The 27,478-nt window shown below is 46.5% G+C and overlaps 2 protein-coding genes across 2 annotated transcripts; both read right to left on the minus strand.

Moving 5' to 3' along the window:
• Nucleotides 1-4,202: 4,202 nt before the first annotated feature.
• Nucleotides 4,203-8,189, minus strand: LOC120846236 (uncharacterized protein K02A2.6-like). The gene is made up of 3 exons (XM_040217925.1): nucleotides 8,162-8,189; nucleotides 7,009-7,819; nucleotides 4,203-5,610 (listed from the first exon to the last, which is right to left on the minus strand). The coding sequence occupies exons 1-3, from the start codon at nucleotides 8,187-8,189 to the stop codon at nucleotides 4,203-4,205; spliced, it is 2,247 nt and encodes a 748-aa protein (XP_040073859.1).
• Nucleotides 8,190-11,594: 3,405 nt separating this feature from the next.
• Nucleotides 11,595-12,686, minus strand: LOC115325502. The gene is made up of 3 exons (XM_040217914.3): nucleotides 11,993-12,686; nucleotides 11,823-11,929; nucleotides 11,595-11,699 (listed from the first exon to the last, which is right to left on the minus strand). Exons 1-2 carry the CDS (start codon nucleotides 12,436-12,438, stop codon nucleotides 11,830-11,832), a joined length of 546 nt encoding a protein of 181 aa, XP_040073848.1. The 5' UTR covers nucleotides 12,439-12,686; the 3' UTR covers nucleotides 11,595-11,699; nucleotides 11,823-11,829.
• Nucleotides 12,687-27,478: the final 14,792 nt, after the last annotated feature.

The raw sequence follows: 27,478 nt of genomic DNA on the forward strand, positions 1-27,478 counted from the left end.
GTGGTCATCCACACCGCGTCATGGGGACATCGTCGCCCAGGGTCGCTGTCCGGTCCGTTTTTCGAGTCCGCCACTCGACGTAGTGCCCGCACTCCCCCGCGCCAGCGCCCAGCGCCGTCCGAGCTCGCCTCCATGACCGGTCCCTTGTGAAGTCGGCAGCCCAAGCCCAAGCTCTCTTCCTTTGTCTTCGTTCCCCTCTTAAGACCTTCCCAAGTCCTTGTCCCGCCGACCGTCCAATCGGGAACTTTGCTGCGAGCCGACCCTCCGACGTCAGCGCTGGGTGAGGGGGCGCTTGCCCCGTACCTCCCGGAGAGCTCGGACATTCCGCGACAGGCCGGCGACTGGAAACGGGAAGGTCACAGGGAACGAAGGAGCGCCCGACAATACGGCGGCGGGGACCGGCAAGGTCACGGAGCGCGGGGGAGCCAGGGAGAGGGTCCCCACAAGGTTGAAAAAATTCAGTTTATGTTTTCGGGTGTTTGCTGCAATGCACTCTATTTGACATGTCGCAAACTCAAAAGGATATATTTTCTGTGAGAAGGTCTAGGCAGTGAAAAGTTGTTCTGGGTTGAAACTGTCCCTACTGTAGACGGACAGTTTTGCCACCGCAGTGCGGAAGCTAACGTGGGATCTTAACGTTCATCATGCAATAATAATAAATTTTGCCATAAAACGATACTGAACTTAAAGATTGAGCACTTCAAAAAGAATGCTGACAGAAGTATGTGAACTGTATTCTCACATAGAGTGCCTCTAAACAGTGCGTTTTTTTTTTGTTTTTGTTTTAAGTACAAGCGAACTTTTTTTGCAGTCGCTCCTACGCAAAGCTTGCTGACGCATTTTCGGGAAACCACGATGTTGATATATTACGGGTATACCTTCTGAACTGTCGTGACTGATATTTGAATGGGGTTCATGTGTTGGACTTGAGCACTGCGTTGGCACTGCACTTGGGCTTAGCCGCAGTCGATGCCTTGCGGGACATTCAAATATTGGCTCGAGCCCAATCACTGCAGTGACGGCAGGAACAGCCAAATGTACGGAGTGCGGAGTGCGGCGCGTGCACCGTTTATTGACAACCGTTGCGCATTGCCGTAATGATCATTCACGGCACGTCATCTGAGAGAAATGCATAGGTCAGGCGAGCTGGTTGGAAAAGAACATGCTGTATTTGTAAACCCTGGAACGGAGAAAATAGAAGAAAACAGACAACACAGCTCATAGTCTCAAACTCGTAGCCGCTTTTTCGGTTCACAGTGCAAGAGAAAGTTGTTTTTATTCAACATTTTTTGCTATTACACGTGCGTGGCCAGAAAAGCTAATAAGTGTATGATAGGTTATAAACTGGAGGTATCCGACGATAGTAGGAAGCAGTTTTATGGTCCCTTTATTGCACTCCTGTACGATGATAATCCGAATCCAAACGGGCAGTGGCCGGGATGTAACTCAGTAATTCTACAAAAATAATTTTTATAATAATTAATAAAAGCTAAAAATAATTTTAAAAACTTCCATAAATATTCGCTTCTCAAGGCAAGAGCTTTTTTTTTTTTTTTTTTTTTTTTTTTTTACACAGGCATTGTTCCATATACAAAACGTCAGAACAAGTCTGGTCTATGTTTTATTAATTGCTCTGTTCTCCTATAAAATCACGATAGAGAATACAGAGCACGGCCTAAAGAAGACGAAGTAATAATGAAAACCAACGTCAAGGTGATTTCTCCCGAGGCTCTAAAATATTTTCGCTGAAGCTTTCCCAGCGTACGCTCACAATGAAGGCAGGTGCGCCAGCACCCAGCCGCTCCTCTATAATCCCTTACGTCCTCCAACCCGATTTCGCTAAGCTGGGGGAAGGACAGACTCGACAAGTTTGTTGTTCCCTTCTGCCCTTGGATGGGCATTGACTTTCCTCTAAAGTCCGGTTCACAGCCATAGCCATATCATCCCGTACCCGGCCGTATGGCGTCACTGGTGACATGGTACGACTTTAAGTGTCGTAAAAAAAACAAAAACAAAAAAAAACACAATATGTCATGAAAAAAACAACAACAACAACAACAACTAGAGGTTAAGAGTTCAGGGCGAGGGAAAAGTACGCTGGGGAGGGGGAAGCAAGCGGAATGGTGGAGAGAGGGGATGTTCCCTCCTCTCCTCTCCAGCAATCCGTCTGCTTCGTCCTCCCGTCCTACCTTCAACGGCGTGCGCCAGTGTCACTTTGTTCGTGACTTACAAGACATCTACAAAAATTATCGTTGTTGGTGGCAGTCGAACAGAAAAAGGAGCACGCCAAGCGTTTTTAGAATCGGACCTCAAGGAGCTCGTCAACGAGACTGATGATTCAGGTAAGATGTGGCTCTTCATATTTCTCTTAGGACCAGCAGAGATATTCTTCAGCCTGGCGGAAAGTCCTCCTCGCCCTCTTTTTTTCCCTTTCTCTCCTGTCTTGCAGCACGGCGAGGCGGGGGGAAGGGTCCCTTTTTGCGCCGGCTTCTTCTGAGAGGATAAGCCGAGAAAATCCCCATTGTGAGAGACGGGCGATGGGTTTGGCAGCAGCGACCTCGTGACTTACGGGTAGCTTCAGCTCTTATCGCGTAATCTGCCCTATTTTTTGGCGCTCGCCAAGCCTATACTCCGTTTCACCTTCCGTCCGAGCACAGCGGACGCTAGGAGCCATCCCAGCCAATGCGGCGTTGAGGGAGTGTCATGCGACCTTGAGCTCCCTGCGTCGCCCCGCCTTACCGGCAGGTCACGCGACTTTCTCCCGGCGCTGGATCGGCTGGGATGGCTCGTGGCGTCCACTGCGCTCGGACTGAAGGTGGAACGGAGTATAGCCCCTCGGGCGTACGGTTCACGGAGCTGCAAGGCTGCGCCCTTCCAGACACCGAATTTGAGCTGTCGAGGTTGTTTGGCTGTAGCCCGTGGCAAAGGAAACATACTTCGGAGCTGCGGTGCATCCCCACACCCATTGAAGGTACGTTTCGTAGATATTCTCGGTTGATCAAGGAGCTTAGAACACATGCGCGAGATGTGGTGACTTCAATATGTGAGGTTGACTGACATATTCACAAAACATTCCATCTTCAAGAGACAGGCTTATTACGCTCAAACCTGCCTCAATTGGGATCGCTGGAAGACAGAACTATGTACCAGGCGCGGGCATCTTGTAGCGGATCTCTGTTTTCTAGCAGCGAGCACAAATTATTGTGTGCGTAACTCACACTATATGATGGCCAACAAATGTAGATGACATTTATATTTACACGTCCCAACAACCGCATGAGGTGAGAAGGCAGCAGTTGTGTGTGTCGATATTAAAAAAAGTTTTAGTGGATCGTTTTAGCTCTTGGATAACCGTTTCCTACATCAATATATAAGCTATACCCTTTCTGTGAGCATTATTTATCGAGTGCGGCTATCGAAGCGTGTCGTGTTATAGTTCAACGTTGCTAAATCGGTGCTATAGCACGTGCTGCCGCTTTAAAGTATTTTTGAGCCATTAAAATAAAAGAATAAACTAAACGTAGGCGATTTTTTTTTAACATGAAACGCGTTTGTAATTTTTCATTGCAAACAGATTTTAGGTATACCGCCACACAGTTAGCAAGGACAAACTATCGCTGGTTTTTCTCGTTTTGTTTTCTTAGAAGTGAATGATGTTTAGAAAACTGTTAATGTGAGCATTCAACCTAAGTGGCAGAGCTTAGTGCTAGACAATACATGTTGCTGGGCAGAAATAGTAAAAAGCGCCAATGTCGCGTTCGGGCTAACACTGCCACGTAATGTACGAATACCGCTACAAGATCAGCGCAAGCATATTATGGGAATGGATTTATTACAGAATTTGTTTTAATAGGTGAAAGGTTGCATTCTTATACAAGCAATTCGAAAAAGAATGCTTCTATTGGGCGCCGCCAACGGTTCGGCAAGCTGGGCTAATGAATCGGGAACAATGAGAGCAGTGTCGTGTCTTGACGGGGCAACAGACACAGTAGACCGGAGGACCATGGCCCGAGGTTTATTCCATGGAGCGTGGAACTAGAGCGAACCTCTCGTGCTATCAAACTGACACGACGATAAAGAAGAAGAGCGAAGGAACTAAAGCGCCGCCACTATAGTCCCAGTAGCGCGCGCTTGGCGGTAACTACACAACACTCCTCCCCCTTTAATTACGTAGCAGCGCCAACGGCAGTATTATACAAAAGTTAGGAGTGAGCTTGGTATCTGTCAGGTGGACGCCGTTCTCTCGATGGGTAGCGTCCTTTAGAAGTAGATCGGCCTGTAGGAGGTACAGGATCCCGTTGCGGGATGGTGTGAGGCTGCTGTGGCCCATGCTCTTGTACCGTGGCCGGGACACTTGGCTCGCCTTGTGAAAAGACCAGGAACCCCTCAGCGTCGTCGGTGTCCGAAGGTACCGGCGTTGCCGTTGGCCGTGTTTGGCTCAAAAGTTGATCGAGGTGCCGACGCCAGATGAACTTGCCTCGAGGCGTGGTAACCTGGACTTGGTAAGATACTGGACCAGTCTTCTTGAGGACGGTACCACGTAACCACCTCGGCGAACTCCTGTAATTTCGCACTAGGACATTGTCACCAGGGCAGATTTCTTCTCTGCTTGTCCTCCGTTGCTTACTTTGTATAAATTGCTTGTGGATCACTTTCCCCTCTACCGTAGGCTTGATTACATCCAACCTGGAACGCAATCTTCTGCCCATCAACAAGTTTGCTGGCGTCTCTCCTGTTGTTGAATGTGGAGTATTCCGGTACGTCAGCAAAAAGTGTTGCAATGCTTCTTCCAGAGACTCACCAGCAGATGACTTGCGTAGTGCAGACTTCAGTGTCTGCACAAACCGTTCTGCCAGGCCGTTTGTGCTCGGGTGGTATGGGGCGCTCACGACGTGTCTGACCCCGTTGTTCCTCATGAACACCTTGAATTCCTCGGACACCAGCTGCGGCCCGTTGTCTGAAACGATTGTTTCCGGAATTCCGAACCTGCAGAAAAGTTCACGTAGGCACCTCACAGTGCGCTCGGTCGTAGTGCTCTGCATGGTGAACACCTCTGGCCACTTTGAGTGCGCGTCCACCACGACTAGGAACATGGTTCCGCGGAACGGGCCTGCAAAGTCCAGGTGTAGTCGTCTCCACGGTGCTGTCGGCCATGCCCAGGGGTGAAGAGGCGCTTTGCATGGATCATTACGCTGTTCCTGGCATGCTTGGCAGCTTCGTACCTTTCTTTCAAGGTCTGAGTCAATTGATGGCCACCAAACATAGCTGCGAGCCAGCTCCTTACTTCGCACGATGCCGGGATGGCCTTGATGCAGTTCCTCGAGCACGGGCTCCTGCAGCTGGGACGGAACAACAACCCTCATGCCGTACATTAGGCACCCTTGATGAACACTCATCTGCAAGCGTCTGTCAAAGAACGGTCTGAGTTGTTGTTCTTGCACGTGCGTCGGCCAACCCATGCTTGTGTATTCAAGTACTTGACAAAGTAACGGGTCGCGCGACGTAGCGCGTGCAATCTCCTCAGAGGACACCGGCATTGACTCTAGCCGTAGTGCATAGAAGGACTCTTCGCCCTCGCAACTATCGTCTTTCCCACTTTCGAGAGGGAACCTAGAGCAAAAATCGGCCTCTGCATTGTCACTGGATCTCTTGTACACCAACGAGTACTTGTACGCTGACAAGGTAACAGCCCAGCGCTGCAACCGTGCTGCCGCAATAGACGGAATGCCTGTCTTTGGGCCCAAAATAGTCTGTAGCGGTTTGTGATCCGTGACGAGAGTGAAAACTCGGCCATAGATGTATAAGTGGAACTTTTTGATCCCAAAAATAATGGCTAGTGCCTCCTTTTCAAGTTGGCTGTACTTCTTTTCAGCTTCGGTCAGTGTGCGTGATGCATACGCCACAGGACGAGTGTTTCCATCTTCAGTCACATGAGACAGAACAGCGCCTATGCCATACTGGGATGCGTCGCACGCCACTTGCAATGGCTTACTTGGGTCGTAGTGTGCCAGAATCGATGGTGTTGCTAGCGCTGTCTTGATTTCCTCGAACGCTGCTTGACACGCTTTGTCCCAACACCAGCGCTGGTCTTGACGCAGCAGCCTGTAGAGCGGGCTCGCCAGGGTGGATAATCGTGGAACAAACTTCCCGTAGTAATTTACCATACCCAGGAATGACTGGAGCTGCTGCTTGCTTGAGGGTGCAGCAACCTTCAGCAGAGCCTCGATCTTCTCTGGCGTCGTGCTGACACCTGCAGCACTGATCACGTGGCCCAGATAACGCAGCTCCTTCTGGAAAAACGCGCATTTTTCCTTCTTCACACGAACTCCACGCTCTGACAACCGCTTTAGGACTGCTTCCAAATTGGCCAAATGCTCTTCCGGCGTCCTACCGGTGATGAGGACGTCATCCAAGTAGCAACTGACGCCTTTCAGATCTTTCAGCATTGTGTCCATGATTCTCTGAAAAATGGCTGGTGCCGAGGAGACTCCGAACGGTAACCTGTTTACGGCAAACAGTCCTTTGTGTGTATTTAAAGTTAGGTACTTGCTCGACGTTTCGGCCATCACCACCTGGTGATAAGCCCGGTTTAAATCAATCTTCGAAAATTCCTGGCCTCCTGAAAGCGCTGCGAACAAGTCGTCGACTCTCGGGAGCGGATACTGGTCAGTGTCAAGGCAAGGATTCACGGTGGTCTTGTAGTCGCCGCACAACCTTATTCCACCGTCCTTCTTCACTACTGGCACAACCGGCGTCGCATAATCACTCGTTGTGACTGGTGTTATGACGCCCATGTCTTGCATCTTCTTTAGTTCAGCCTCGACAGCAGGCTGTAGGGCAAACGGCACGTTTCTTGCCTTGAGGAATTTCGGTACGTGACCTTCTTTTAGCGTCAGCTCTGCCCTTTCTTCAGCAATAGTTCCCAGGTCTTTATTGAACAGATTTTGGTACTTGTCCAGAAGCACACCAAGCTTTGTGCGTTGTTCGGAAAGCGCCAAAACATCTGACCTGGCAATGCTGTTGATCCCGAAAATCCGGTTCCAATCCAATCGGATCGCTTGCAGCCACTGCCGGCCGAGCAGAGGTGGTCCCTTTTCTCTTGTGATGTAGAGGGGAAGCTCGGTCCTCTGCTGTCCGTACTGCACGTCGACGTGAGCAACCCCGACGGGCTGAACGATGTCTCCCTTGAACGTGCGCAGCTTGAGCGTCGTCGGCATGATCTTTGTTGAAGGAGATATCTGACGAAACTGTTGCAGTGACATGACAGAAACAGTTGCTCCTGTGTCCAGTTCCATTTCCAAGGCAACTTCCTGCACGTTTATTGTGAGTTTTATTGGTTCCATGCCAGACGTGGTCATTTCCTTCATGCCAACTGGGTCTTGAACAGGAACCAGTTTCTTCATCGCCTTACGTGGCGTCCACTTCGATTTCTTTTCTTTGTCCGCATGACACACTCTTTGGACATGCCCCTTCTTGTTACACTTGAAACAGATATCCGCAATGTGCGGGCATACCCGGCTTCCATGTTTCGCTGAGCCGCAGCGATAGCATTCTCGCTGCGTCACGTTCGCCTCCGCGACGGCCTTCACCTTGTGTACGTCTGAAACTCTAGGTTCTGACGCATGTGTTTCAGCGACGTTCTTTTTTGCTGCTTCCATGGCTAGCGCTTTTTCGACGGCTCTCTGGAAAGTTAGCTTGTTGTCCTCTGTGAACAACACACGTTGAATGTCCTCTCTGCGTAAACCGCAGACGAAACGGTCCCTCAAGGACTGGTCAAGTGCGGCTTCGAAGTCGCAGGTTTGCGCCAATTTGCGTAATTCTGCAACAAAGGCTGCTACAGATTCGTTCTCGAGCTGCGTTCTTCTGTGAAACTTTGCGCGCTCGCTGATTACCGATGGCTTCGGTGCCAGGTGATCCCCCAAAAGCTTCTTTAGCTCATCAAACGTTTTTCTTGCTGGCAACTCCGGTGCGATCAATGACTTCAGAAGACTGTACGTTTTCGGGCCTATGAGACTCAAAAATGCGTGTACCTTGTCGTCCTCGGTGATTCGGTTGACCAGAAGAAACGACGTGAGTCGTTCCTCATACGACGGCCAGTCGCTCGTCGATTCGTCGAAGGGCTCGATGTGTCCCAGTCGGCCGAAGACTTGCGGCACTTGACCCGTCGCTGCCGGATCCCCCGTTGCCATGTCGGCTTCCGCGTAGCAGTTCAGCGAAGCCTCCTCGTCGCCAAGTTGTCGTGTCTTGACGGGGCAACAGACACAGTAGACCGGAGGACCATGGCCCGAGGTTTATTCCATGGAGCGTGGAACTAGAGCGAACCTCTCGTGCTATCAAACTGACACGACGATAAAGAAGAAGAGCGAAGGAACTAAAGCGCCGCCACTATAGTCCCAGTAGCGCGCGCTTGGCGGTAACTACACAACAAGCAGCATGCCGGCAGTCGCCATTTTCTCTAAGCGGAGTTTTGAGGCGATTCGACAATCTGTTGTCGCTGAGACGGCGTTCGTTAAAACGAGCCTCTCTAAACCGCATGCCACAACTTTGCGTACACTGTTTATTGAGTCGCACCTCCTTTTTTATCAAGCTCAACAGAGCGCTGTAGGGAGGCAGACAGATGACTTCGTTCAATGCAAACTTTTTTCTCAATTAGTTTTGTTTCAATCGAATTATATGCCTGTATAACTAACGTGGTTTCTCTATACTCCCTGTAGGTGTATAACGTTCAGCGGACGGCCAGATGGAGTGCACCGAATGTTTTTGCGCTCCGTGTATACTGACCCAAGGCCACGTGAGGGTGGGGATGGGCCAGGCACCGTCGTCCAAGAATCCTGGGGTTCGCAAGAAGTATTACAGAATGTACTGGGCCTGCCTGGCAAATCTGGCCACTTGGCGTGACCCCAGGTACTTGGAGAAGAAGAGACAAGCCGGCCAAGGAGTATATACTAAGCGTGAATTGATGCCAGTGTGCGTAGTTGCACACGTCCGGTGCCTGTATCCAAACCCACCTGGTGTTCCCTACATGGGGCACATGTGGGAGTAAACTATTTGTGTATAAAGTCTCTGGATTCAGCGCCTTTCTTTCTGTGCCTAGTTATTAGTGCAGTGTTAGCACGTTAAATGTCTCAAATCTGTAGTCCACCTTTTTTTCTTGAAACACCTAGTGCGCATGCCCTCTATCCATCGTCCCTGCGTGGGTTCGGGAAAGCGTTTTGCCCCACCAAATTCGCCATATTGTTTGTTCCACTCTGGTGAGGGGCGAGCCGCGTGAGTAACGCTGACTCGTGTAGCTCTTAGCAGGATCTCGCCACCGAGTCACAAGTCGGTGCCTGCATCGCGACTGCTGGTTTAGGTGACCCGCGTTTCGTCAAGCTGTTTTTACAGCTTTCTTTCCGTGTCACCTTTTCAACATTGTTTTTCTTGGAAAAAAATAGAGGTACTATTATTATTATAACCTCGCGTAAAGTTCAATAAGGGAGCACGACCTCGAGCGTTTTCAACAGCCGGTGGTATAGGTAGCAATGGGGCTGTACAACACTAGAGCGCACGTTAGAAGAACGCCGACATTAGACCGCCGACAGTAGAGCGCCACGACGTTAGCTCGCGCGACATGAGAGCGCCGCAACGTTAGAGCGCACGACTCGAAAGCGCTGCGACGTTAGCGCGCGCGACTCGAGAGCACATCGAGAGCGCACAACCAGTCAAGCGCGAGTGGCCCAACCACTTCTTCGGGCATCGCGTGCTTTATGTAAAATTGGCGGGGATTTACGCCGTGGCATTCGGCAAGGACATTGCGAAATGAGTCGACGAATTTTTTTCGTGTAACAAACCAAGAAATGTTTCAAAAAACTGACAGCAAAAAAAAAAAAAAAAGGATTATCTGTAGCGTATATTTCCGCAGAAAAAAAAATGCAGCTGATCTATATAGCTCCATTAGTTTTCTGATGTTATATCTCACAGATTTGAAGGGGAGGTTTTCCTGTATCCGTCAAAAGACTGGAAAGCTTTGCATCCGATAAAACTGCGCTGAGCTTTCCTTCGATGAGTGTTTTACTGAACTTTTTTAGCGGTGAGCTTTTTCCATTACGGTCATGGACGTCAAAATACTATTAAAGTTATGCGAGAAACGTCCCAATAACCGCCAAAATGATAGGGGTCCAAATGCCTGTCAAAAATAGACCAAATATAGCAAAAAGCAAACATTTATTGTATATCCGAGAGACGCACCGCACCACCGTGAAGAAATCTTAGACTCGCTGCTCCACCCAACTGCAGGCATTCCCGGTACCTATATGGCCACACCCTTGCCCCCTTCTCTCTTCTATGTCAGCAAACAATTGGTTAGAAGGAGCCGTACCCTTTTTATTTTTATTTTTTTATTAAAGGCATCTTTAATAAATCGAAAATCGCCAATGCTCCGATTCGATGAGTCGCACAATTTAGTTCTGTCTATGGAGCCGCGGGTACATCCCACAATTTGCAGTGTTCGCTCAACTGGGGTGCGCTCTCGTGACATGCGCTCTCGTATCAAGCGCGCTACTGTCGCAGAGCCTTCGCGTCGCGCGCTCTAACGTCGGCGCTCTAGTGTCGCGCGTTCTAAAGGTACCCTCCCAGCAATCGGCTGCCTAAATTACTATTGGCCGGATTCGGAGAAAAGCTTTTCTTTCACTTTCCGTGCGCTGATAATTTTCCCGTCATACAGTTGGCGTGGATACGTGACGTCAGCAGCGAAATAACACCACACACGGTCCCGAGTAAGGCTCGTACCGTCGGGAAAATTACGGACTTCCTGGTCCGCCTCAAATGCGAACAGAATTTCCTCATCTCAAAAAATCGCAACACGACAGCCCCGAAACGTAAATAACGTTTGCAAAATGCCGACGACAATATATACAACGCAAGCTAAAAACCAAAACTGAAGAAGCCATGGTTATGGTACCGCGGTACAAGAGCGCGATTTCTGGTGCGGATCCGTCTTGAACCCAGCCGCATAATTCTACAAATATTCAATCCTCTTAGGCAAGTGCATAAATTGCAAAATTATGTTGCACATTTATTTTCAAAATAAATAGGGCATGGTGCGCAGAGGAATTGCTAGCTTAGTTTGTTAAAAAAAATTGGAAAAAACGAGAACGGAAAAACAGTGTATCACTCACTAGCAGACAGATATCGAGCCTAACTTAGATAAATATACGTATAACACCGAAACAAATATTGCCAATGCCAGAACACGCGCGGTGCGTCAGAAAATACTCGCAATATACTGTGCGTAAAAGGCTGTGCTTTTCTTGTGAGTCTCGACTGCAATCAAATTAATTTTTCTCTTCAGCTAATCTATTTTTTTATCGAAATTATTAATATCTCGTTCAAGACTCACGAGAGGCACAGCCAAGAGGTGATGTACATTCTGCTGAGCTCTGATCTATTTATGCGCTAAGTGTAAAAGGGTGAGCACTTTATATACTCCGAAACCCCTCGACGGGCGTTTATTCGGAATTTGTACTTCGGAAGATCACACCCTGGTTGAAGCTCTGTCGCAATCGTATGTACCGGTTAGCGTTCACTTTCTCTTGTGTGGCATCTGTATTTGGCAACGACAAAAGATTGTCATGAAAATTGTATATTTGCATAATAATTACAGGTACATCTTTGAGTCCGCGGAATGGCTTTTTCTGTCCCTTGTCCAGTGATGTCCCGAGCTGGGAAATAAAAACAAACAAACATGCAGAAGTACACACAACAATTGCCCAACTGTTCTAATGAAATAAGCTTGCTTGTTATTATACGTCAATGGTACTAGTTTAAATTTACATTAGGCCTACCTATAAGTTATACACTCTCGTCATTCACAAGGGAGTCGTCATTCACCGTGCTGGCATCTCCCAGGGCAGCAGACCGAAGTACCAACTCCCGAATCTTTTGAACGAAGCTGGAGGAAAAGAATAGAGGATTAGTATTCCATGGCAACACTGTACACTTCAAAATATTCTACCTGTATGTCTTCCTGAAGTACTTCCTTTTCCCGCCTTGCCGGTCTGGATGACGACAGTCCTCAATAGAGTAACGTGAAGTGTAGCCTCGCCCAACATGCTCATTCCAGTCTAGGAGTGCCAAGCTCTGCCTCAGTTTGTAGCTTCTGTCCTGGTAATGAATCCTCTTCTGGAGGTAAATTAGCATAGTATTATTGAATGACTCTACATAGAATGTATCCTTCGACTTTACGTAATCTTCCGCGTTCTTGTAGATGGTTGTTGATTTCAGAAATTTTGTTAGAAGTTCCGACGCTAGCGGGTCTTTCACGAGCAGCGTCGTCGGGACATGTCCATTTTCTTTGCAAATTGATTCCTCGCTGCATTTCTCGTGTTTACCTTCAAAATGGTTTACGCAGTTTATGAAAATATCTCTTAGCTTGGTTGGATTCCCCTCACAAGCGGCCATAGCATAGTACGCGTGGTTACGGACCGCTTGGCACTTGTCGGACAGCTCCACGTGCCATGTCTTGCCCTCGTTCCTCTTCGGTCCAGATGAAATTGCAAGAAATCCTTTCTTGAGGCTCTTCGCAGCGTGCCAGCGGTCGTTGGAGTTGGATGGCCCGTTTTTTTCTCTGATTATTTTATTGACTGTGGTGTTGCGGTCGTGTGCGTGATCTAGCACGGAGATCTTTTTAGAATCGAAGTACTCGTACAGCTTTTTGGTATCGAACGCTTCGTGCTTTTGGGAAGATAGTTCATCCTTTTTGCTTACGTGAACAATCCCTACAACTTTGTGGGTCATTTGGCCAAGCGCGACGACATCTGTGTGAGTGGAGTTCTTCCGGCAAGCGTGCCGAGCATCAGTCTCGACACTAATTGCTGTCGAAGTGGGGTCATGTTGCTCGGTGGCCCTTGATTCGCCCTCTTGCGCGGCTGCCAGGCTTTCAAGCTTGAGCAACTCTACAGCACCTTCGATATCTACAAGCAATTTCTCCACAGTGCGAGGGGAGTATGGCAATTTGCTAAAATTGCAAAACTTTTCAAACTGCGTCGCCAGAACTCCAGAGGAGGCATACGCCACCGTCAGCAAACAGTCTACAGCCCGGACGGAACCGACAACCGTGCTTGTGTTGAGCACCAGTGAATGGTTAATACACTTACAATGTATTCGTGATGCGAAACCCCAGGCGGTCACTTTCTCCAAAATAAGACTTTCCTTGCACTCTGAACTATGCTTCTCTACAGTCTGAATGACATTCCATAGCGCGGCTTTGTCGCAAACAACTAGGCATGGATCCCCTACAGGGTCAGGCGTGATCGCGCGCGATTCCGCTTCTTGATGCAGCGGCTTCGGTGTGTTGCACACAGCATTCGACGATCGTTCTTCTGAATTCCGTGTTTCAAGAAATCGTCGCAGCGCCTTGATTATCACAGCTGACAACGAGTCACACCTATTAACGGCTTTGGCTTGCTTTATCAAGTCGTCAAAAGCAGTCATCTCCGAGGGTTCAGAAAAAGTGAGGTTCAGGCTTCGTCGGAGATTGCTACGGTTACACACGTATACTTTTTCAGTTCCATCTCGCATACGCTTCTTGATCAAGTAAACAGGGGAATCTGACTTTTCGCTCATCTTGGCCTTTGGCGCGACTGTTTAAAGTTCTGAAACAAACAAAGCAAAAGTGATTTAATTAACTGAAGATTATAGGTTGAGCGAACTATTTACAAAATTTGAGGTTCCCTGAGCAGCCTTTTGTATTCAATTCCCCCTCCCCTCACCACCCCACTTCCTTTCCTCTAAATAAACAACGTAGATTATTTCATGAACCACCAGTAATAGAGCGTACTCGCAAAATGTCTATTTGATGTAAGAAAGGCCTTGTTTAAATGTTCAAGCAATGAACTGGTCTTATTACTGTGCGTGACACGCTAAGCACGAACACAATATTGCCATTTCTACTCAAGGGCCATGCAGAATTTAGTATACAAGAACAAACTGATGCCTCGTAGGTTGGTGCCCAATGGAAGCCCTCCTTACCGAATTGATTATATAAAAATAACAACTTTTCAACTATAAAAAATTAACACCACTTTTTTTTCCCTAACTTTGCTGATTTACTCCGTTTCCGTTGATTGTGTAGCGGTACGCGTACATTACGCGACACTGTTCGCGCGAACAACATCGGCGCTTTTTGCTATTTTCCACAGCAATGTATTGGCTCGCACTAAAATCTACCGCTTAGGTTGGATACTCGTATTAACAGCTTTCTAAACATCATTCCTTTCTAAGAACAAAAAAAAAAAAAAAAAATAGGAGGGAGGAGAAAGACCGGCGATAGTTTGTTCGTGCTAACTGTATGGTGTAAGGCGCCTAAAATGTTTTTATAATGTTAAATTACAATTCTGTGCCACATTAAAAAAAATTGTCTGCTTTTGCTTTAGTCTTTATTTGAGACACAACAAATACTTCAAAGCGGCGCGCGGCCCGTGCTATAGTACCAATACAAGCAAAGTTGAACCATAATACGACACGCCAGACTCGCCAATATTGCGTTTCCCACTCCATAGCCGCACTCGATAAAGGATGTTCACAGCGAGTCTAGCTTACATACCGTTGTGGGGTACGGGCCGTACGGTCATCGAAGTGCTAAAAGCGACCCACTAAAACTTTGATATTGACATCCACACCAGAAATGCCCTCTCGCCTCAGGTGGTTGTTAGAATGTGTAAATATGAATTTCATATATTTTGCAGGCCATCATGTTCTGCGAGTTAGACACACAACAGGAGATTCTAGTAAATCGTTTTCAAAGGCCCACTACCACTTTAGACGCGCGCTTCAGAGAATGCATCGAAGTGGCAGCGCGAGTTTCCGCTAAATATAGCGTGGCCTGAAAACAAACTAAAGTTCTCCAATAATTTGTGCCCGCTGTACGAAAACAGAGATCCGCTACAAGATGCCCGCGCCTGGTACATAGCAATTTGCGGCAGGTTTGAGCGTAATAAGCCGGTTTTTTTGAAGATGGAATGTTTTGTGAATATGTAAGTTATCCTCACATATTGAAGTCACCACATCTCGCGCATGTGTTCTGAGCTCCTTGATCAACCAAGAATATCTATGAAACGTACCTTCAATGGGTGTGTTGATGCACCGCAGCTCCCAAGTATGCGTTTATTTTGACACGGGCTACAGCCAAACAAATTTGACAGCTGAAAATCGGTGACTGGGAGGGTGCAGCCTTGCAGCTCCGTGAAACCTGCCCCCGAGGGGCTAGGCTTGGCGAGCGCCAAAAAATAGGTCAGGGTACGCGATAAGAGCTGAAGCTACCCGTAAGTCACGAGGTCGCTGCTGCCAAACCCATCGCCCGTCTCTCACAATGGGGATTTTCTCGGCTTATCCTCTCAGAAGAAGCCGGCGCAAAAAGGGACCCTTCCCCCCGCCTCGCCGTGCTGCAAGACAGGAGAGAAAGGGAAAAAAAGAGGGCGAGGAGGACTTTCCGCCAGGCTGAAGAATATCTCTGCTGGTCCTCCTTTAAAGCGTATTGATTCCGGAAAATTATATTTAAGGACATTGGAATAGTCTGCAATCGACTGGTGTTATAGTCGAATAACTCGTGTTCGAAAAGAAAAGTCGCATAATCAACGACTTGCCAAAATTGGCGAGGTCATGTTGCAAGCAGGAATATTCCCGGAATATTTATTTAAGTTGACAAATGTTAAATACCGTAATATTAACATAGATATTGGCTTGTCTAGAAAATTCTTACTTGAATCTCTCAGCGGAAGTTCAGTACACCATTCCTGTATTAGTCTTTCAAAGCATCTCAATTGGTTGGTTACTTGTAAGGCTAAACGTCGGTAAAAAAAATGTTAACACGATTAAATTTTTTATTGCGTTAAATAATTGATTAATCGGTTTCGCTTATTACCATAAATAATATATTAAAAAATGCAAAATGATATATTTTGCTTTCGCTGAATATTGTTGTAAACGGCGCAATATACAATTCAGGATTTTAAATCAACCTTGATGTGTAGTTGATATCAGCCAAAAGGCATTCACACTCCCAATTTATTACTCCAGCAGCGGAGGCAAAGGGGTTCCTTCATATTCTCCGGCAACAGCGAACTGCTTTGATTATGCGCTGAACGGACTCTCGCCAGGCGCTGAACGTTACTGGGACGCGTATAACTTCCACTTGCATTACGGCAAAGAAATGTCTATCATTGTTGATCTCTTGTTGATCTCTTCAGGACTTTGAGGGAATGCGAAGAGGTTGTTGTTTGATTCACTAGGGTACTTGTTTTCTCTATTCTTAACATCTACTATATTCAACCTTTTACGCTTCTTCAAATCTATACTAATTATTTCTAAGAACAATAGTAATTTCAGACAATAATTTTTGTTTCCACAGATTCTCAACGAATTTGAATAGCACAGTGATAAGATGCCCTATGAAAGCCTCACTGTGTTTTTCGAGCCAAAGTCCTAGCAGATCCTCGTACTGCACATAGAGAAGGTGGGCTCACAAAGGACGCCTCGCTATTCCTCAAACATCCGCAGAGTAGCTAAAGCAACCGATCAAGAAAACCTACCCATCACAAAAATACAGCGAAGCCCGTGTCGACGTCCTCACAGAATGCGCGGTGGGTTAATCACTTTGATCCATAAACGCTCCAAGCGAATGACGCAGCTCATAACACTGTTTAAATCGAAAACGCGATCTCCGCAAGACAATATTTCCTTTTCCTGCGCGTGCCCGGCAGGGTTCCTTATGAGCCCTGACCAATTACGAAGTTAAACTGGCCCAGTTTTCTAGCTTAGTACATGACCAAATCTTGTGCGGCATTTCGAGAATTATCGTTGCACTAATGGACCTTTTCTAAATACCGACGGCACCAGGCGGTGGCTGCACGAACTGAAAATCGAGGAAGTGACCTACCTGCGCCCAATCGATAATGGGAGCTACGCTACCAGTTGCTTCGCTCTCTGAGCAGCGTCGCGTGCCCAACGCGACTTTAAAGAGGGAAATCCGTAGCGTCCACCCAAACGTCGTGTTTTTCTCTCCGTCCACTTTCATTTTTTTGTGTAACACAATTATATATATGCTGCAATTACGTGTTCTACTCGACGATTTACAGCCTTATTCCGAATTTCCTCGATTTTTCGTGCCGACTTCCATCGCTTGGCATCGGGCGCTCGCGCGTGCGCAGAACGCTTCTCGGTAAAGGTCCATTGGGTCAAATTGAGCTAAATTCATATTCGAATTATATGCATCACCTAAACATTTGCACGCTTCGTACTAGAGACATGAAGGTCATATTTATGTAAAAATAATTTAAACACTACCTGTTCACTTCATCTTGTGATATGTAACCATTTCGTGAAAAGCCTCAAGAGTCTATGCAAAGTTAATGGCAGCGTACATCGAAATCATTACGTGACATTGAAAGAACAATTATGCACTCACACAGCATACGAAAGCAGGAAATCTCTGGTTATTATATCTAAATATGAAAAATGAGAGAACGTATAATCATGACCCATGTTTGCATACTTTTTTTTTAATTGTGGTACTTTATTATATTGCAGGTTCCAGGAGAAAGATAAACTCATCCGACGGTCCTATTCTCTACAGAGGACATCTTCTATTCTGCAGCTGTCCAAGTCCAGGTGGAGGACCTGTCGGTGGATGTTGGTGACCTTATCCATGGCTTCAGCCTCATGATCTATTGGACTTTTGATATTAAATACGCAACAGGGATCAAGTCCACCTTGGCTCTCTTTGAGCGCACGATCGGGCTGAAAGAAACACCACTGGAAAGGATTGCCCTGAAGCTTCTTGGCAGGCTACAAGCTTTTACTAATTACTATTTTTTTAAGGTTTTGACCTTTCTCAAGTTTTTGGATTTTACAATAAAAATGTGTTTGACAATATTATTGGCTGACATGACTGGCAGGACTTTTTTTTAGATGTCTGGATTATGTGTTCCTAAAAGTTTTAGGTAAATTTTGATGCCGGCACATTGCCCGTGGGTATTATTCTCTGATCCCTGAAACCTCCTCGAATTCAGAACTCTCTCGTGTGACAGCTGACCTCAGGAATCGCCCCACCAGCACACCTGAACAAGCCAGTTAGCGGAGTCTCGGGGTCTGAAAAAGCGCCCTTACTATTTGGAGCTCTGCGAGACCCATGGTGTCCAAAAGCGACCCCAAAAGTGGCGAGTCGCAGAAAACCTCGGGGGTTGTGTATAGTGTCCGACGGCACTCGCAATTATGGGGATCACGCGAGTCTCTAGGTGCAAAAAAGGGCACCAAAAAGCACCCAATTTAGGGGGGATCAAGTGATTCCCTGAGAGTTCTAGCTGTACTAAATAATGCCTGAATTTACGGGTGTCACATGAGTACCTGGGTGTAACGAAAGGCGTCAAAAAGCACCCTATTCAGAAGGGATCCGTTGACTCCCTGAGAGTTGAAAGTGGTTCTAAATAATTCATCTAATTAGGGGTGTCACATAAGTACCTGAATGTAACAGAGGACGCCAAACAGCACCCGAAGTAAGGGGTGTCGGTTGAGGCCCGTGGACTTTGAGGGGGGTGCTAAGTGATCCGGTATTTCTGGGGAGTACTTAAAATCCCCAACTTGAGAGGATGCCACAAACACCCCAGGGGAGTCACATATAGGACACGGTCTAACTCCCCTGAGGGGAGTACCCATATACACCCTTTTTTCTTAGAGTGTAGATTTATTTGCTCAAATATCCACGGGCAGTCGCCATTAATTCATCGAACGACGTTTCATCGACAGCTCAGATTAGCTTTTCTATTTTAGCTTATCTCCTTTCTTTTCTTCTAATGAGCCGCCCCAGAATGTATCCGCGAAGTGAAGTGTATGGGGACAGGTGGGCTAACACTTTTGTAATTAGCCGCCGCAGACTGTCGCCACGAAGCAGCGCGAACGGGTTGGCTGGGTCGGTGAGCACGCGCCTCAGACACACGCGCGACAAAATGTCCCTACAGCGTGCATTTTGCGTAACGAGTGACGATGAAACGTTAGTGTCGATGAAACGTGTCTACAAAACGTGCATCGACAAAAACGTGTTTTCACAAAACGCCAGGAGAATAAGAAAGTCAGAATTCCACCTGCAGTTGTCACATGATTGTATACAGCTAATGGCAGGCGACTGCCGATAGAATTTCGGGGAAATTATTCTTCCGGCTGCTAGAAAATAGACACTGCCTAATTCTAGAGGTAATCCGGAACGGGACGGTCAGTTGTTGCAAAGGAGTAGGTTGCAGTGCACTTACGATGAAAATACCGGACTTGAAATATGTAATCCGATATATATATGTCGACACGGGCACTGCAGAACCACACAAACACAAAAACGAAAAGAAAGGAGTCCGTGCAGATTCAACACGATGTGGCCGAAGCAGTAATTTGCCGAACCGAACACTAAACACGTCACATAACTTCCTTGGGCTTTTTTGAAGAAATCCCCTGTTGCCGATACACGCGTAGGACTTTTCAAACGCTGGAAATCTTGGTACACTCGAATACGTTGTCGCGGGCGAAATCTACGGCAGCCCCGCTGGTCGCAGCACAGCACACAAGCAACTAGGCCGGGAAGCAGACATTCCGAGGTCGAAAAAAGCTACTACGTCATCCGTGAAACCTTTACCACGTGATCACGCTCCTGCCGTATCCGCGCTCAGACAAAGGAGTCGAGGGATAAAAAAAGCCTTCGGTTCATTGGTCCAGCAACTGCGCGCCTTCTTCTATGCTTTCAGCTTAAGGAGAGAAAGAAAAAGAAATGAGTATGAAAATTGCAGCTCTTTCAAGGCCAAAAGGGGCCACCCTCGCAAAGGTTTACCTTCAGGGGCAACCCAACAATGAAAGGATTTGTCGCTTATATCCTCTTGAAAGTTCGACCCAAAGTTAATAGTGCAGTGGATGCTATCCGTGGCCTTGGCCTTCAGGCTGGTGCCGTGCTCTGCCTTATCTCTAGCTTGGAGACTGTAGTCACGTGATCCTGCCCGGAGACCCGATTGGCCTAAAACAAGCATAGCGTCCACTCTACTGTCAATACCGAGGGAACACGATAGCTCCATACTTCCTAACAAACTGCCCATCCCAAAGAGTGACCTCCATGGGGGAATCCAAGCACAAGCTGATCGGGGCGTGTGGCTAGCGTGGCGGTGCATTGGTACACCTAGATGTTTTTAAGGGAGAGGGGGATGCTAATTGTCGGTGTACAAGCACACTTTCTGGGCAACGGAGGGTGCGTCCTTCAGGAAAAGGGTGCATGAGCGCCTGATGCACACGACTACACCCTTTTTTTCTTAGAGTGCAGTTTCTCCAGGAACCGTAGTATATTTAAACAGCAAAATAAAGAGTAGCGTTTTTTTTTTCTCGATTTTATCGACTATTCTTTTTTAATGCTAACATTCCACACTGTAAATATACGTACTTTCCGTCATAATTTCGTACTGTTCAGTCCTCTCCCCAGAGCGCAATCGTTCCCGAGGAGGAGACAACCGACAGTCACATTGGCCACTGTACGATAGGAGCTTACTGTTCAGACCAGCGTTCCAACATGACTATCCGCACGTCGATCGATTGCGCCTAATCCCTCAGGTGGTCTTAAAACTTTTTAATGTAAAGCGGAATGTCAACCTGCGACACCCCGCCCAATCCGAACACGAAAACGTAAGCGAAACATTATTAAATATTTTGTTCCGAACTGAAGCGAACAAGAAAAATATAGATATAGACATTGTTTTCGGTTTTCGGTTTAAGCGGAAAGTTTAGGTATTTCATTATCTTCTGGTTCTCAGAGTAGGTGAACGGCGTTTGGCGACTTCCGGTTCGTTAGAAAATTTCGTTTAGCTGCTGGCAAACGACGACGATGATCTGGAGTCTGTCTAAGGATGGCTCTGAAAAGTAGTCTAGAGTTATTAGAATTATGCTTGCACAGGATTGCTGCTCATGGTCGTCATTTGCCAACGGTGAAACAAACTTTGCTAAGGAACTGGAAGTTTCCAAACGCTGCTCACCTATTACCAGAAGATGCAATCGAAGTGTTCCTCAAGAAATAAGGAGCTGAGGCTGATGCGCACCTCAGTTAACGGGTGAGCTAGGCCCACTGGACATAGCGTGCTTGCTCGAAATACTGGATAAGGAGCCACGCCTTTCAAGAACAACGAATGTATTGACATTCTTGGAAGAACAAAAAAAAACGTCAATTGAAACTGTACACTTCAGAGCAAGCCCTTGGCCTTGGTGTACCATTCAGACAGGTCAGCTTGGAGCGGGCATTCTCGGCGCTCAAGATTATGTTATCGCAACAGAGATCTCGCATTTCACGGAGTACAGCTGATGACATGTTGCTTCTGAGATCATGCTCAGTGCCTTGGGCCGTTCTTCTTCGCGGTGCCTTTTACCCCGATTCTTTTCATTCTCGATCATTTAAAAAAAAACACACACACACACACTGAGGAGAACTTTTCAATGACTTACTTTTAGGTAAAAAAAAAAGACGTTTCCTTTTCTTCTTTAGTTTTGGTTTTGAATTTTCCTTACACGTAAACACGAACCATTACGAGCCGTTACGGACCATCAATTTTTCGTTTCGGAGCAGAACCGGATCGCTACTTTTTTCCATTAAGCCAAACTAAAACCAAAACAAAAAAACAAAAAAAGAAAAAAATTCGCTTCGACACTTTGGTTTGTAGTGGTCATTGAGGGCTCGGCGGATACTCATTTTCTCTGTCAGCCGATTATGGGGAGGAACTTCGCCACATGGCACCAGCTAGGTTTAAACCTATTGGCTTTTTGAGGCCAGAGGTAAAGAAGGTGAACTTCTAATAAAGCCGGAGAGCCGCGAGAGACAGATTGCAATTTTAGGAGTGGACTTAATAGACTACATCCATAAAGCCGTCACCGTGCGCGTTGCGTTCTGGGAACCTTTGGCTCAGTAGCGGAGCGTGTGTGAATTTTGCTCCACACTGGTTCCCACAATGTACAATGGGACATTACGTTGCGATGAGGCTCTTCAAATTTAGGCGTAAGTCGATTGAGCGCTCCATCGCGCGTCAATGATGACTACAGCTCTCCGCGGAAGCAGTTTGATCATCCCCATCTGATCCGTATCCGCAGAGTTTGTATCCGCATCCGAACCACATCCGCGAAATTCGGAACCGCATCCGACCCTCACTTTGCGCATTCACTTTACATCAACCAATAAAGAATAAAAAAAAAAAAAAGAAAAGAAACATCTGGATGGTATTCTTTATGCTGTCTGCTTACCTTTGTACAAAGACTCCTCGTGACTGAATGTTGTGAAAGCCATTTTATATTTATATAATAAGCGATCATCCTTCAAGAGGCACTTCGCATCGCTGGAAAGATGATCGAGTTATGAGATCGTCTTGGAAGTTCAAGACACCCTGTCCAGAAAGTGGGCTCGAAAGAACAAAATTTTCCTATATTTGTTTTTCTTTGTAAAGCTCCCTTCAAGCAGACGAATATTTTCTGAACATAAAAATTAACCAAGGACAGAATAATAATATTGCGTCAGTTAAGTCAGTTAAGTCGTGTAGATGTGGTAAAGCGCGTGTACAACCCCGGGAAAATATCACAATATTCAAAAATTGGCAAATCTGTTTCGGAGTCAAACACGGACCCTCAACTTCGTGCTCGGAACAAGGTTGCTGTGTAGAAAAAACAGAATATCGTCAACATGGACGGATTCAGACTGGTCCGCCTTTCTTAAATTAATACCCGCTAATGAGCAGTCTATAATGTTGGGATGGCATGCACGAACTGCACTACAAGGGTGAATCAGATATTCGTCCTTGCGCAAGTTCCACTATTTCAGAGGATCGAATTCAGTCTCATCGATCTACTTGTAGGCGGAGAAGCCATTTGTAGGCTTCTACTTTCTTGTGGCTTGTACGTTTTGGGGTTTTTTTGCCCAAGAAACGTTTCCTGCTCTTTTCCTGCCAAACAAGAACACGCTTTCTGGGACGACTGAGGCGAGATTGAACGCCATAAATAGATCTTAAAGAAAATCAGATCTTTCTTTATGTAAAGAACAATTTTCTCCCGATCGGCACCTTTTTTTCTAAGAGAGTAGTTTGCTTCCGCAATACATCCGATGATGTACTTTAGAGTATCACTCACTATTCACCCTACATTCTGCGCTCGCTCACGTCTATGGGCCGCCTTGGCAAATGTGTAGATCAGGACCCGCGGATGTCCAATTTCAATTCGTATGTGCGGCCACTGGCATCCGTATCCGATCCCCAATCCAGCCAACCTGATATAGTTTTATCTGCATCCGCCAGTTGACTGCGGATATCCGCGGATGATCTGCGGGTAATCCGCGAACATGCAGGGCTCTGATGATTTCCTAATCCTAAACTTTGTGGAAATACTTAATGCGCATAGTTTGCAAAACCAAAATTGTACCAAATGAACCTTCGATAACATCACCATCTGGAATCTCCAACTTGTCCCCGTCCCCCGCTTCATTGTGTACACCGCGGAAAGAAGCATGTATTTTGTCACACTCGGTGGATTTCAAGCGTATGTAATTTCTAACTAAGGATATTTCGTATGTTTATGAAGATAATTTCTTGAATATTCGCAGAAAAATTGAGGAAACCTACGTTGTGCAATTGAAAGTGATTTTTATGTTTTAAAAGTCACTTTTGTCTATATTGGATGAGTGCGCGCATGTTTTTGTGCACATTTGTACGAATACGCATATTTTCGAAGACGTGTGTGCGAATACGCATGGTTTTGTACTTTCGTGTACAAGGGTAAACGTTCGGCAGCTCTCTGCCTGTTCAGGACGCGACATAAACAGAAATTGTCAAGCTCGTCTAGCTGCAATCCATGCATCTTTTTTTTTTCCAGCGCCCTTGTCACAAATGTTTTGTTTGTGGCAAAGCAAACAGATATGATTTGATTTGATTTGAATATTTGATTAAGAACTCTATTCATAAATTCAATAAACAGAATCCTGTCCTTTCGGCCACACAATAGCCTTCGACAACAGCATCGTGCTTGCCTCGGAGAAGAATCGGAGAACACATATCTTCGTGAGTCAAGTTCATTCGACGCGCAACGGAGAAATGAACCGCTCTTAACCACTCATTCACACTGAAAGCGGATCCACGTTCGCAAAGCGGTTGAGAACGCGGTGGTATGAAGATTCAATACAATGTCATGCGCACTTGATGTCATCGAGTACGCGTGCAATTGTACAGGATCTTTATACAACCGCGTTCGCAACCGCTTTGCGAACGCGGATCCGCTTCCAGTGGGAATGAGCGGTTAGGGTACTTACCCTAGCAACTACGTGTCGGGGCTGCGTGACGTCACCAAACCTCCGTATATATGTGTGTGTATATAAACGGGTCTTTCACGGTACTCAACCGTAAAACAACCCAGTCCCGATTCGTCAGAGTTTATGGTTAGAGTTCCTAACTGCCGTAAGTGTCTGTACGAAATAATGCAATGCGTTTCAATATGCCCCTCCATGTAGCATCAGGACTGTTTTGTACGCTGTAAAAACCTAACTTATGTGAGTCGTGCGAGCAACGATCATCACATGCCAGCGACGCCGCTTTGAGCGGAAACCGGCAAACGATAAAAGAAAGCTTGCACGAAGCGCCTCGGCGTCGTAGGAGCTGGAAGAAATAATTGCGAAAATTCTGCATTCAAGAAATCCTGTCGCAATATTGCTGAACTGAATGAAGTATGAGAGCGCAGGCCAGATGGCAAATTGAAAACGCAGCTGAACCCCGACACCAAGAAAACGTAGTGCACACATTGGTATCAGGCTTTAGTTATGGTTTTGCGTGGCTGAATTAATATTTGTTTACACACCCTGATGCCATAGAAGAAAAGACAACCACATAACCTTAATGAGCGCTCGAAGTCACTCATATTGAGGCAAAAGCGATAGTTGGGAACTCCGCTGCATTGGCATCTACCCCATGGTCGAACGTGGAAATAAAATAAAATTTCGGTGCTCAATAAAATGATTCAGATGACGCAACTAATATTGTTTTTTTTTTATATATATTACTGTAACATTGTCATGTGAATTTGTCGGGGCATGGACCGAGCCAAACCATATTTTGGAGGCTTTTTGACTTTCCGTACATCATGCAATTTGGGTGATACAAAATAAAATAAACCCCTATATGAGTTCGAATTCAGCTGCGAAAGTGGGTGCCTTTCAACGGTCAGTGGCGATTCGCAACTCCAACGCCCTATGGACGGCGCGGCGGTAGTGCCAAGATGACAAAAGAGACGGGGATATATTCTCCAGGTTTTCCCGTGCGCCTCCTTGCTGACGCTGGCCAGTGTGCTAAAATTAATTTATTTTGGCTACGAATACAAAGCGGTCAGGGCAGGAGCATATCAATCATGACGAAGATGTTGACTTGCGTTAAGAAAATGAGCATGTTGATCGTTAAAAGTTGCGGAGAAGAACACAACCTTCCCTATTTTAACGTACTAGTTTTTTCGTGTTTTTTTTCTTTGTTAAAATGTATGATGCACGTTCACGCCGACTATAATTATGCGGTAGCAGCAACACCAAAGCCGATAGTCCCTGCCAGCATCTCCGCCGCCATCCCCCCTACTCCGGTTCTTCGTTCGTCCGCGAGAGGGCGAGCGGCGGGCTGTAGTTGCGAATAGCGAGTTTACTGCCTGAATTGGTGCTGCACATAAGCCAATTTCCCATTGCACTAGTCGCTTTGGGCGACACTCTTTCCAATCTTTGAGAAAGAAAAAAAACATGTTGTTAAAGAATTATGGATTGAAGACGGCCCTTTCTGGCGGGCAAAGGTTTTTCGCAAGCGGAATGTAGCACACTTGTAGTGCAAATGTGAAAAAAAAATGCACAATATAGTGCGAGCTCTTTGTTTTCTCGTTATAAAAAAAAAAAAGAAGACGGCGGTCGATTTATTAAAGTGTACTTTTTCTGGAGCTACTTTACTGTGTACTGCGCTCTTCGAGACATAGCCGGTGATTACACTGTCTGGTCTCTTTTTCTTCTTTTTTTCTCTCCACTAACGGGGAAGTCGCTATTTGTCTACAAGGCCGACTTAATGTACGCTTTACGCACTTCTAAACAAATTGAAAATTACCGTATAAAAAACACGACGAGGGCGAAACACTCTTTCCAGCGAATTGTAACATTGAAGAGCAGCGCGTATATATTCCCCTGTCGCCACACTATGCATAGGCGCTTTGCAGCAGCATGTGCATGGGCGCCGCCATAACCGACCTTCAGTTTACGTTTCCGCTTATTTCCTTCACCTCACTTCATCATTATGAAAGCAGGCCCCGTAATTAGTGCCATTTTATATTCCAGACGGTGTCCTTCTCCCCAGCATTAGCCTTCGTGGAGGCTGGTCAACGCCTGTTTCAGCGGCTCGGTATCTTGGTAAGACGAAGCAAGGAAGCAATGTCGGCTGTAATCTGTTGTGCTCTTATCGCAACCCTAATCGACATAGTCATGACGGATGAAGAAACGCGGGGTGCAATCTGGCGCCTGTGTAAGCGTTTATCACCGTGAAGTGTTGTGCAGTTATTGACATAGTCACGCGGGGCATGACATATATTATTGTGTTCACGCTACTTGTTCCGTGATTTGCTCTTTGGCGTTCTTATCGGCTAATATCTCATTGGGGTGATAATAAGGAATTTTAGTAAATCCTTCCTACATACCTCGGATTACGATACCCGACAATGATAGGACGCACGCCTAAAGGCGCCGGCGGGGTATTAAATATCAGAACGTTTTAGTAGATCGTTCCCATAACTCCAATAGCCATCCCGATAACGATATGATGAATGCGCAGAGGCGCCGCCGCCTGGTATCGGGTATTGTTATCGGAGATATCGGGGAGATTTATTAGATCGGTCCGATGACTCCGATAACGACACCCGATGCTCCTTCGACCTTAATTTTCGCGTGTATCGTATCGTTATCGCAGGTAACAGAATGATTTACTAAAACTTTTTATCAAAACTTCCTATTGTTATCGCAAGCATCGGAACGGTCTACGAAACGTCGGTGCGCAAGACTCGCAGCCTTCTGCGTTTCTTTAGGGGAAGCTGAAAAGGTTCGTCAAGAAGACGAGTTCGAGTCGTATACTAGAGTATTTTTATCCCGTGACTCTAAAAATCACGTTTGTTTTCCCCGAAGATGTACCTGAGCGCAAAACAAACCCTCCAGCTTGTATTCCCCCGCACCGACACCAATCGTAAATCTTTTTTTTCTTTTTTTTTTAATATTAAGAGTTACGCGCGCACAGCTTTGATAGGCGCTGAGGATGCGCATGAGCGGAGATTCCGAAAACTGGATATGACGTCACGCTCCGGAAGAAGAGGCTTCAGCGGTACTTTGAAATGATTTCCAGCGGCCTCCGTGCACGAAATTGAAAACTAATCTCGATATCCGTGATGCTGGACTCCAAATGAG

The sequence above is a fragment of the Ixodes scapularis genome, unplaced genomic scaffold (assembly GCF_016920785.2).
Source record: "Ixodes scapularis isolate PalLabHiFi unplaced genomic scaffold, ASM1692078v2 PGA_scaffold1__304_contigs__length_218370807, whole genome shotgun sequence".
NCBI classification, from domain to species: domain Eukaryota; kingdom Metazoa; phylum Arthropoda; class Arachnida; order Ixodida; family Ixodidae; genus Ixodes; species Ixodes scapularis.

Bases quoted from the DNA above. Each gene is read 5' to 3' on its own strand.
- LOC120846236 (XM_040217925.1), bottom strand. From the start codon at position 8,189: ATGGCAACGGGGGATCCGGCAGCGACGG. The intron at 7,820-8,161 runs GTCAAGTGCCGC...CCTTTGTTGCAG, and splicing joins GGGGGATCCGGCAGCGACGG to AATTACGCAAATTGGCGCAA. The intron at 5,611-7,008 runs GTCAGATGTTTT...TTTTTGCTCTAG, and splicing joins GGGATCAACAGCATTGCCAG to GTTCCCTCTCGAAAGTGGGA.
- LOC115325502 (XM_040217914.3), bottom strand. From the start codon at position 12,438: ATGGCCGCTTGTGAGGGGAATCCAACCAAGCTAAGAGATATTTTCATA. The intron at 11,930-11,992 runs GTAGAATATTTT...CTTTTCCTCCAG, and splicing joins TACTTCAGGAAGACATACAG to CTTCGTTCAAAAGATTCGGG.